The 12,363-nt window shown below is 39.6% G+C and overlaps 1 protein-coding gene across 2 annotated transcripts in view; it reads left to right on the forward strand.

The window, feature by feature from the left end:
• Nucleotides 1-12,363, forward strand: part of MON2 (MON2 regulator of endosome-to-Golgi trafficking) — a 74,011-nt gene that overhangs the window by 12,337 nt on the left and 49,311 nt on the right. For both annotated transcript variants that reach the window (XM_026700290.2, XM_026700310.2), the window contains exons 2-5: nucleotides 5,171-5,234; nucleotides 8,617-8,744; nucleotides 10,758-10,889; nucleotides 12,159-12,288. In XM_026700290.2, coding sequence (XP_026556075.1) covers nucleotides 5,171-5,234; nucleotides 8,617-8,744; nucleotides 10,758-10,889; nucleotides 12,159-12,288 — 454 coding nt within the window. The remainder of the gene's footprint in view (nucleotides 1-5,170; nucleotides 5,235-8,616; nucleotides 8,745-10,757; nucleotides 10,890-12,158; nucleotides 12,289-12,363) is intronic.

Raw genomic sequence — 12,363 nt, forward strand, 5'->3', positions numbered from 1 at the left:
ATGGGCAGAGCACATATTGGGATCATCAAGTGTGCAGACAAACTGGTTAAGCAGGGCCACAGTCGACAAGTTGGAGTGGCGCCTGCATCCCAGTCTGTTCGAGGAACTTTCAGAGCAGTTCAGCCATCCGATTCTGGACCTCTTTGCCTCTCTGTCGAACCTGGAAGGGGGGAGGTCTTCTAGGTCCACATTGGCCCAGACGACTGTGGTTCTCCGATCTGGTAAGCCTGTAGATTTCCAGGCCTTGGAGGATTCCCCCAGACAGAGTCTCCCTCGATCAGGGTCCCATCAAACATCCGGAGCCCCAGTGGCTACAGTGGCTGACCATCTGGCACTAGAGTGGGGATTTCTGAGATGGGAGATGTTTTCCACAAAGATCATATAGATAATTCAGGCAGCCAGATGTCATATAGACAATTCAGGCAGCCAGATGGCCTTTCACTGCTGAGATTTATGATCCTACGTGGAAGAATTTCTGTGATTGGTGTTCAAGGTGACAGATTGAACCCACCTCGGTGTCAGTGGCAGATATTCTGGACTTTCTGCAAGACGGTCTTGTAGACAGTGGTTTATCACTGAATACTTTGCAACGGCAGATGGTAACCTTGGCTTCAGTGGTGTCAGAATTCTGGCAGTTACTTCAATTAAATCATGAGCCTTGAGCCACACTCCCAAAACTAAAAAGGATTTATTTGAAGTTAACATTCTACGTTCAGCATTAACCTGGGCGTAACCAACTCTGAGATATGTAATTCACTGTTATCCTTGATCCTGTTTTTCTACCCACCCCTCTGGGTGTATCATCCAATGAAAAACATTCATAGCCAAGAGTCATCAATCATGCTCTCCAATTAGATTTTTGCGCAGCAGAAGCTTCAATCATTTAATCAGTTTTTGAAGAAAATATGAATGGAATGTACAGTACTTTCGATTCCACACTGCTGCCTGCTCCTTGAAACTTTCCCCTTCTTTCTGTTGTCAACTATAAAATGTGTATACAAAATGTTTTATGAGTTGACATTTGGCTCCCCTCACTTCTTGAAAGTGATCTGTACAACACACACACAATCAATTTGATTGCAGATATGGAAGCTTATGCTCCCCCCCCCCACCCCAGGTTTGGTTGGATTTTCTGCATGAAACCTTGCTACAAGGCGATTAGCTTGGACATTCCTACTCTTTACCCATGATGCCTCTGATAAGGGGTAGCCCTTCCACTTGATGAAATATTGGAGTTGTCTCCTGTGCCACTTCAAATCGAGGATCCACAGCACCTCATAAGGGGTTTGGCCTCCTATGACCACAGGTTTTAATAGGCTACTATGAAATACCGGGTGTATTTTTCCTAACACAGTTGGGGCTCAACAGGCAGCAGAATGAGATGACCCCACAGAGTAGAAGTTCCAGACCATCACCCCAAGCCCAGCTGTGGAACTATTGAGGAGAAGTTTGAGAGAATGGAAGTCCGCACCCTGGTGACACCAGGAGACACTGCCCAGTACTGAAACCCATCACCACCCCTGCAATGGCACCTGATACTGCTACTCATCCACCAGAAGCTCATTCAGCAGCCGTGGTAGTGCAGGTGGCTTGTGGGCCCCTGGCTCTGGGATTTAACCTGGTTTGTGAAGACCACCAGCTATCTCTCTGCAGCTCATTTTGATGAGTGGCTGAAGCTCATTTCTTAGCCTAGGCTTGGCATCACATACAGCGCTACAGAGCGTTATATCTAGATAGTGCAGCCCATGTTGATGCTGTTGCTGTCAACCTGGAGGAATATGCTTCAGAACGACTGATATCACTACATGATGAGGAAACCCCAGAGTTAATCAACCTCAATGCAGAAACCTGCATCTAGGCCATTAAACGGGAAGCAGCCAGTAACAGTACATTCAAGACTTCTGCCAGCTGGGCAGCTACCTAGGAAACTGGCCTGAATGTGTATTGATCGCCCATTTCCAAGAAGGGTTGAGAAAAGAGGTGTACTACACCAGCCTATCCCGGGGAATGTTGCAAACCCTATAAGTGTGGTAGCATCTGATCAGTGAAGTGGAAATCAATCTGAATGAGTTTCATGAGCATGAGGAATGAAAGAGCTGAGGCCACCATCCACCTGAGAGGAAGAAGAAGATGTACAGCCCCTGCCAAGATAGGCAAAATATCCTAAGGTCCTACCAAATACTTCCGCTATAGCAAGGAAGGGCAGAGAGTAGCCAAGTGTCTCGCACCAGTCCCGGGGACAACCAAACAAAGAAAAACCAAAACCAAAAAAAGGTGTTCGTAAAGGAGTAGAGGTCATAGAGGTTACCCCACCATCCAATGAAGAGGCATTGATAAATGAGGTCCTGCACAAGCATTTGTACAAAGAGATTTGGTATATTTTGATTTACACCAAAACAATTGAAGAACATGTGAAATTAGTCAGAGCACTACTTGAAAAGCCCAGCTTTATTTAAAACTGCCCAAATATGACTTTCACAAAACAAAACTGGATTACCTAAGATACCGAATGTCGCAGGACAGCATAGAGATGAATGCTGGAAAGGTGCACGTAATCTTAGATTGTGAAGCACCTTGGGTGATGAACTGCAGAGTTGGCTTTGCCAACTTTTACTGGCAATTTATCCCTGCATTTTCTCAAATCATCCTGCCCATCACAAACTTTTTAAAAACTAAGTGGGCCACAAATCCATGCCAAGACAGCCCTTAAAGCTGACAGGAAAAGAGTGCTTCAAAAGGAGAATAGGGCATAAGGTGCACCTTGCCACCAAGATTTTGCAGTCAAAGCAATCCTTCAAGAAGTTGGGTCCCAAGTACTTGGGACTTTTTCCCATCATCTGGATCATAAATCCAGTCACAGTAGAATTAAAGCTACCAAAGAATTTTAGGTTCATCCTTTCAGTATTCCATTGTAGTTTACTGAAGCTGTTCGTAGTTTGCATTTGCAACCTGACACTAAATCATCTCCCCATTTGGATAGAGGGAGAGAAATATTTTGAGGTGAAAGACATCCTTGAGTCTCGGTTCCATAGTATTACATAGTTACAGTATTTAATCTTATACAAAGAATTTACCCCAGCAGAGGCAGAATAGGTAGAAGCGACAAATGCCTGTGTCCCTAGACCAGAGGTGTCAAACTTGATTTCATTGAGGGCCACATCAGGGTTATTTTTTACTTTGGGGGGTTGGAGTGGGCATGGCCAGCTCGACATCACTCGTGTCAGCGGCACTTGTTGTGGCCAGCGGCACTTGTTGTGGCCTGAGTGCTCTGCCAACAAAAACAGGCTCCCGAGCTCTGTTTTCAGCTGCAACGGCCTCCTGCAACACTGCCAGCAAAAACAGAGTTCATGAGGACTGCATGTGGCCCTCCTGAATTCTGTTTTTGCTGGCAGAGGCACCATAGGCTAGTCCTTCACTGTTTCCAGGGTGGCCCCACGGGACAGATCTAAGTACCTCATGGGCCAGATCTGGCCCCCAGGCCTTGTGTTTAACACCCTTGTCCTAGACTCACCTGGACATTCTATGCCCGGTATCCAGACAAGCCAAGGTGATTTTTGTACAGTAGTGGTATTGTCATGTTATTAATGATGTATGTCTGTTTGGTATATGTCAGGACTAGTCCTTTTTGTAAGGGCAGCATGCAGGGGTGGGATTCAAATTTTTAACAACCAGTTCTGTGGCTGTGGCTTAGGTGGTCATGTGACTGGGTGGCTGTGGCTTGATGGTCATGTTATTGACTGGGCATGGCCAATTCAATATCACTCACATTGAGGCACACATCTCCTCCCCTGGCCTCTCATGGCTGTGGGGATGCTGCAACAGTCGTGGCTGAAGTGTGGCTAAGTGTGAAAAATGGTCATAAGTCACTTTTTTTCAGTGCCATTGTAACTTTGAATGGTCACTCCACACAAGCAAAGTACCAGCAAAGGAGGGGAAAAAAACTCCAGAGAAGTTCCTGAGTCAGGAAGTCTAGTCCTGCCAAGAATGTAATAAGGGTTAACGGAGAGGCAGTTTCTGTAAGCAACACCAGAATGTTTCCTTGCTGCCTTCCTTACAGGATTAGGCCAGTAATTTCTTCTAACAACCGGTTCTCCGAACTGCTTAGAATGTTAACATCCGGTTCTAGCAAATAGGTGCGAACTGGTAGAATCCCACCCCTGGCGGCATGTCATGGCTGCAAATCAGCTTGCTCTGCAACTTCCACTCAGAGACAGACATTTAGCAACAGTGGGAGGGAAGCGGGGGTGGGGGTGGTAAAAGAATGCCAGCTTCCCAAGGTTTTTTCCTGGGAATGTCTGCCAGAATGAAAACTCTGTTCTTCAGACAAAAAAGAATGCAAATGATTCGACAGTGAATAACAACTATGGGCAGGCCAAGGGAAAAGTTAATTATGCTTTTTACGCACAAAAATATCAGAGTTGACTTTTCTTTTCTTCTGTATCTATTTAAAAAGTGTACTACTCTTGGTTAAACAATGGCCCAAGAGCCTTTCTTTGCTAGCTAAATGAATGGGACAGTTGACATATTGCTGTACTTTTAAAAAAAACCTTCTTGGGTGATAACCAAAAATGTAGGAAAGAGCCTTGTTTTATATTTATTCCAAACTCTTAGGATGACATGCCTAACAAAATGATTCTTAAAATCTGCAGTCACTTTAGCTTTGTCATATTATAAATAAGTATCTCTCCAAATCTCAGTACAATGTCTGATAGCCTCTTGTTCTTTAAAATTATCCAGTTCTTTATCCTGGCCAGTTGAGACTCTTAACCTAGGTTGTGCATGCATGTAAACTCTCCCACTGCTTGCCTTTATGAACTAAACTGCATGTTAAACTTATGTGATTTAATTTTTTAAAAAATTGTTTGATATGGAATTTTCTTAAACAGAAAATATAAACAAGGATTTTTTGCTTGGAACATTTTTTTCAAACAATTCACGTACTTTCCAAAAAATAGAAATCAGATGAGACATATTTCCATGATTAGTGAGAAACTGCATATAATATGTACAGTACACCTAATTTAAGTACAATTTAACTAGGCTATGAATATGTATACACTTTATAGTTGCAATTTATGCAACAATAAAATAACATTTTAAGGTGCCGTTAAACAAATAATTACTTATATAAAGTGTAAAATAAACTGATTTCTTAATTATTTTTTCACAGGCTGCTGAGTCAGGAATAATAAAAGTAAAAACAATAGCAGCACGACACACTGACATCCTAGCAGGTAATTATTTTCATACAAAATAAATAAAAACATTGGTTTTATTAAAAAGTTATACGAGTTGAATCTGTTATGTTTGATGTGAAATTAAGTGTCGTTATTTTTAGAATTTGGAAGTAACAGTTTTAATTTTTTAACTCAGTTGAAGCTAAAATATAGCTTGCTGGAGTGATTTTTAGCCAAAACTAGTAAACTATTACACTAATACAAAAAAATCTTTATCTTTGATACTACATAATTTAGTAGGTTTTTAAATAGAATGAGTGTTTTACGTAAATAGATAACATAACTTTAATAGAATGAATCATTGAGAGTTAAAGGGAATTCTATTGTATTATTATTATTGATCATCATACAGTCAGCCAAATGTTCAGACTGGGTTTGGCATTTTTGTCTAAGGACTTGGGATAAGCAGATATGGATGTTTGATGGTGTTACAGATATCGTCTCAAAGTGGAAGCTGTTCCAAGTAAAGCCGCCTTTTGCAATTGACAGATGGCAAATTTGTCAATGCCATTGGTGTTCAGGTAGTGCTCTAGTTGTTTTGGGATTGCACCAGTAGTGGGATTCAAAAATCCTAGCAATTGGTTCACTGCCCAGTTGCTGGGTGGGTGTGGCCACGGTGGGCGTGGCCTACTGGTACTTCTGGTAGAGCCGTTTTTCGCCTTCCCAAGGTTCCGGAGGCTTCCTTTGGGCCTATGGGAGGGCAAAAATGGCCTTCCCCGGGCTCTGGAGGCACTCTGGAAGCTGGAAACAGGCCCGTTTCACAACTTCAGATAGGGCCGTTTTTCACCTTCCCAAGGGTCCAGAGCCTTCCCTCAGGTCTCTGGGAGGGTGAAAACAGCCCCCACTAGGCTCTGGAGGCTTTCCGGAAGCCAGAAACAGGCCCATTTCTGGACTTCCGGTACTTCTGGGAGGGCCGTTTTTCGCCTTCCCAAAGGTCCAGAGTCTTCCCTTGGGTCTCTGGGAGGATGAAAATGGTCTTCCCTGGGCTCTATAGACTTTCTGGAAGCCGGAAACAGGCCCGTTTCTGGACTTCCAGTAGTTTTGGAAGGCTTGTTTTTCCCCCTCACAGAGCCTCCGTGCAGACCCTGCACTTAACTACATTGAAAATGAGCCATGTGGAGACTTCTGGGAGGTGAGGGGTGGGCAGGGCCAGCCAGTCGATTCAAATACCGGTTCAGCGAACCAGATGCAAATTTAACATCCAGTTCACCTGAACCAGTCTGAACTGGTAATCCCACCCTTGGATTGCACACAAGGCACCTATTACTATTGCTGCTATCCTTGCTTACCTTTTCCACAGTCATTCTATATCTATTTGTAGATCTTTGTATTTATTGTTGTTGTTATTACACGGGTCTATGCTGGTCTATTACTTAAAGAATGAATTGGCATCCTTCAGTCTCAAGAGACTATGGTATTGTGCTATGAAACCGGTAACTGCCACTTCCCATGTTGTTTCAATGCTGTATGCAAAGCTGGAGTGTCCTCTCCGGAGCATGAGGCCAGGGTGATTTAATATGGAGGATAAACTGTTACCCAAACAGAAAGTTACCAGAATGTGATTGTACACAGTCACAAACTGCTTCCGGAACCGGCTCTGGATTTTGCCTCAAGGTTGACTTCTGAAGCCTTTTCCAGTAATAGATTGGAAGGCAGTGGAGGTTTGAAATCAGAGTTTCCCTTCTCCTAGAAGATGGTTCTACCGTTTTATCTGCCATTGGGGCATAAAGCCCTCTTCCACCTTCAAAACCGTTGGCCATCTTCTCCTGGAACCTTGGAAAGGGGTCCTTACAAGGTTCTACCAGCCAGGCCAGCTGGACCAAAAAGTCTTAAGGAGGTATTACTCCTCCAGCACTCCTTCTCATTCTAAGACGCCCGGCTCAGCTCCATTTTCCAACTGTCTTCCAACTGTCACTTTCTGACCATTCCACTCTACCAGCTTTTGCCCTATCAGTTCTTCACCTTTCTGTTTCTTCAACAAATTCCAGCTTCAAAGTTAGTTTATCAAGCTTGTCTCTTTCTTGCCTTTCCCTCTACACGCTCTTCCACTTCTACATACCAATCTCTATTACTATATCTTGAGCTAATAAGCATAAAATGTTGAAACAGTACTTACATTACAGCTCATTAAAAGAGATCTATAACATAAACAAGTTTCAAAAAACAGAATTTGCTTTTTTAATATGGGAAAAAATATGTTCAAAGAATAAATTCGCCTGGAATGGCAATATTTACTTACTGTATGACACTTTAATCCAAGTGTTCTGCATGTTTGCCTATCAGCATTAAAAATAATCGGCTGTAATTTAGCACTAATGAAATTATTTTTAATGTACTCTGGAATGCAAAGTTTAAATGAAAATTGGCACTGGTTGGTTGTGATAACCTTTACTTGAGATTGAAGGTATGTTTTAATGAACTAATTGAAATAGCAGGTGTAAGTTACGTATTTGAAAACATATATATGATATACATATCAAGTTTTTTTAGAAAGATTATTTGAGAACAAATATTTTTTTCTACAAGATTTTATTTTATTCATTCACTGTTTAATTTTGAATTGAGTCATCGTCATATTAGTAATACTATAACCCTAATATATTTCTAGAAATGCTGCATTTTCAGCAAAGATAATTCTATTTTCATAATAAATTGACCATTTTTATCAAGTGGACTATTGCCAGTTATCTAATAAACCAGATTTTATTTATTGTTCTGAAACTAAAAAATAAGAACTTTTAAAAGATGATTATTTTCAAAAATAAAATGATAATGCTACTAGCAATAAAATTATTTATTGTACATTGTACTAGAAGCTAATGTCAGAATATTCCTTGGTAACAAAACCAATATGATGGATGGATGGATATACAGAAACACACACACACACACACACACACACACCGGTATACATACATACATACATACATACATACATACATACATACATACATACATTTTACTTAACTTGAAGAATTATGTAAAATCATGTTGTATAAAAATATATTTCAGTTGTAACTTTTTTCTGCTTTCACAATTTTTAACATCCATTAATAGGTAAGAAAAAGTAGTCTTGAGGACAGCTGTATAGCAATATGATATTTCTCATTTGAGGTACAGGAAGATACCTTAAAATAATTTAATATCTGGGTTATATATACAGCTTCATTACAGGTGTTGATTTATTACTGTTTTTCTACTATTATTTATTTTAATTTAGTTATTTAATTGGAGGGTGCTTAATTATAGCATAAATTAAATATGTACTAGTCTAAATATGTTATCAAACATAAATTTTTATCATAAATATATCTTTAGTATTCCTGATTTGATTTTTTTAAAAATTTGCCTGCTTGTGTTTTCTCTCTCAATTTCAAAGCTTTGAAAGAGAATAGCTCAGAAGTGGTTCAGCCTTTTCTAATGGGCTGTGGAACAAAAGAACCAAAGATCACTCAGCTGTGTCTAGCTGCTATCCAGAGGCTCATGTCTCATGAAGTTGTTTCAGAGGTAAGGTTAAGGTAACCAAACTGGTTTTATTCAGTGGAAATATTTCATGGTATTATTCATCTTTAAGGAATTAATTATGAAAATTTCAGATTTGCATAATAGAAAACTGAGGGACCAGTGTAATACTAATACAGAATATTGGAAATACTTTTCGCTAGACACTTGGTCTTTCAGTTTCAGAAATAAAGATAGCATTATGAGAATTAATGTATACTAATATAATTAAGCTTAATTTAGGTAGATAAAGTCTTCTAAAGCACATGTATTATTTAGTTGTGAGAAGCCAGCTTTCTTTTCTTATCAGATAGATGAGTTTGTTTTAAAATTAAAATTGAACAGTACAACTGTATCTGCTGGTGTGAGCTGCATGATAGGAAATATAAGAAATTGTACTAGGCTGCATGTTTTATCTATATACTGATTGAAGCTATTATTGATGCTAATATAGCAAGCAGCTAATATAACAGAAGCCATTTTAAAAAGTAGGAAAAGATATGCAAGGTTTTTGGGAATTTTCTGTCAAGACCCAGCATTATATTTAAAATTATGATTTAAAAGAACTATTACTAAGGTTGATACTTTAAGATCATTTACTCAACCCTATTTATAAGATATTTGAAAGTTAAGTTAATACATGATTTAAATTTAAGAAAATGCATGTCTTTAACTTATATACATACTTTGAGGAACAAATCTATTATAACACTAGCACTTAGACTTATATACCACTTCACAGTGCTTTACAGAATCTCCAAGCAGTTTACAGAGTCAGCATGTTGCCCCCAATGAACAGGGTCCTCATTTTACCAATCTCAGTAGGATGAAAGGCTGAGTCAACCTTGAGCCGGTGAGAATCAAACTGCCAAACTGTAGGCAGCTGGTAGTCAGCAGAAGTAGCCTGCAGTACTGCATTCTAATCATTGCACCACCATAGCTCATGATATTATAATATGTATTCAAGATTAAGCCTACTGTATTTTATTTCCTTAGCAATTAACTTAATGATTCTATTTAGATCTGGAAATTCCATCATTGAGCCACATACTTATAAGCAGAAAAACAACCATATGACTGCATTGTTTAGTGATGGCAGTCCCAGCAGTCCCAATTGTTGTTGTTGAGTAAGGACTATGTGAATCATTAAGCAAGGTCCTCAGGTGACTATAATTTCATGCCAGCTTCTGCATTGAAGCTAGCAAGGAAGATTGCAAATCACAGTCACATGATCAAGGGATGTTGAAGTGGCTGTAAGTGTGAGGATCTGTCATAACTACTACTCATTCAGTGCTATTCTAAGTTTGAATGGTAGCTAAACAAGTGATCATTAGCAAGGACCATCTGTAGAAACCCCACCTAACATTATTTTTAATACGTATGAAAATATTAAAAATAAAAATAGGAAGCAAAATACTTTCACTATCATTCTAGAGCAGGGATGTCAATCTCAAGGGGTGCTTAAATCTGGCCCCTTAGCCGGCCTGGAAATATCAAAGGACCGACCCATGGTGCCTCTGCCAGCCAAAATAGGCCATGGTGGGCCCTCCGAGGCCCCTGCGCGGCCTGTTTTCGGCTTCCCCAACTTCCAGCAGTGATCTCCCTACCAAAAATGGGCCACTTGGAGACCTCACAGGGCCTCAGCGTGCCCCGCTTTTGGCTGGGAGAGTGCTGCAGGAGGCCATGGAAGCTAAAAATGAGCCTCCTCGGTGCCCATTTTTGCTGGCAAAGTGTTGCTGGACGCAGTCCAGGCGAAAAGCAGGGCACAGGGTGTTGCACACAGCCCCCGTGCCCTGTTTTGGCTGGCAGGGTGGTACAGGAAGCATCCGTTCCATCTCCCCATACACACACACACCCTGCCACCAGCCTGGGGAGAACTACAATGCTGATCTGGGCCTTGAAGAAATCCAGTTTGACGCCCCTGCTCTAGAGATTTAAAAACCAATACCAATTTAAAGAGTGAGCCCTAGCTCTGTGTCTAGGCATTTACAGTAATTATATGTCTCAATTTCTTCCAAGGTTGCTGCTGGAAATATTATTAATATGCTTTGGCAACTTATGGAAAATAGCCTTGAGGAACTTAAGCTGCTTCAAACTGTTCTTGTATTACTAACAACCAATACTGTTGTCCACGATGAAGTGCTTTCTAAGGTAATCATTTTGTGCTCTTCAGAATTAATTAATGACAAAATGACATCAACTAATTTTATTTGTATCAGGATGACTCATTCTCTGAATTTCTCTAGCCATGCTTTTGTATACAGTCACAGCAAGGGAAATCAACAGGAAAATTACATACCATTATAGATTTTTACATTACTGCTGCAATCTCATTTAAAAGGTTTCACATCTTTCTCTTTCTATTCTTGAAAATCTTATATGAACCTATTACTAATCAATTGTATAAATATTTTTAATATGAGAAAAAAGCAGCCCAATAACTATGTAAATGTTTAGCATGCCTTAGCTACTTATTTTCCTTAAGTAAAAGATGTGGTTTCTGGGTTGTTGTTATAATTATAGCAAAGTTTTAAAAAAATCTGAATTCTGAGTATTTTTGCAGCCTGTTTGATATATTCAGATCTACATAGGAAAGGGGTAGGTAAGATAGGCAGCAAATGATAATTAGAGTGCATTTGGATTTTATTTTTAATATGTTTAAAGCCCTATTCAATTTATGTTTTTCCTAGGATTAGGCTCTATAGTAGAAAACCTACTTATTGTCTGTTTGTAAGCTATTTTTTCCCATAGGTCTAATCCATATTTCCTTTCCTATTGTATATTTTCTAATAAAATAAATGCCACTGTTTAGTGCCAGCTTGTGTCCTTTTTATAAAAAGTATAAATGGATGCATGCATGTATGCCCACAATCTGCAAATAACTTGGGTATGCAGAAAGCACACAGAAGCTGCCCACATTTCCTCCCCTTCACCTTTTCTGTTGTCCTTTTTGTGTACCTCAACTTTCCCAATGCACAATGGGGGCTCCCTTTTTCTTTTCTTGTTTTAACCCAGAAGTCACCAATTTCACATATACCTTTACTCTTACTTTACTGTTGAGGCACGGATATCAGCAATCTGGTTCAACTTGTGAAGTTTTAGGGGGTGAGGAGAGGGGCATCTTTTAAAGTTTTCATTGAGGTACTTTCTTCACCAAGGGGAAGGGTAGGGTTACAAGCAGGGAAGAAGCAGGAAGCCTTCCTAAAGTGAAAAAGATCTTTTATACACATAATACCATGTTTCCTTAACAATAGTTTCTGGAGTCATTTCCAGAAAAACATTTTATTTTATTTATTAAACAAATTTGACTCAGTGCCTTACAGCACTAAATTATAAATTGCAAGAATTATGATGTTTCTCTTGAGTGATGACAATGCTTTTCTGTTGAATAATGAGTATATTTTAATGTTTACTGTTTAGGCAATTGTTCTTTGTTTTCGATTACACTTCACAAAAGATAATATCACCAATAATACTGCAGCAGCCACAGTCCGACAGGTAGTTACTGTTGTTTTTGAAAGAGTGGTTGCTGAAGATGAATGCTATAAAGGTGCGTATGTCTTGTAATATAGTAAATATTTAATTTTGTCTTAAGCATATGCTAAACTTTTTTTTAAAGCAGATT

The sequence above is a fragment of the Pseudonaja textilis genome, chromosome 5 (assembly GCF_049901715.1).
Source record: "Pseudonaja textilis isolate UNSWEBS1 chromosome 5, rPseTex1.2, whole genome shotgun sequence".
Classification (NCBI taxonomy): domain Eukaryota; kingdom Metazoa; phylum Chordata; class Lepidosauria; order Squamata; family Elapidae; genus Pseudonaja; species Pseudonaja textilis.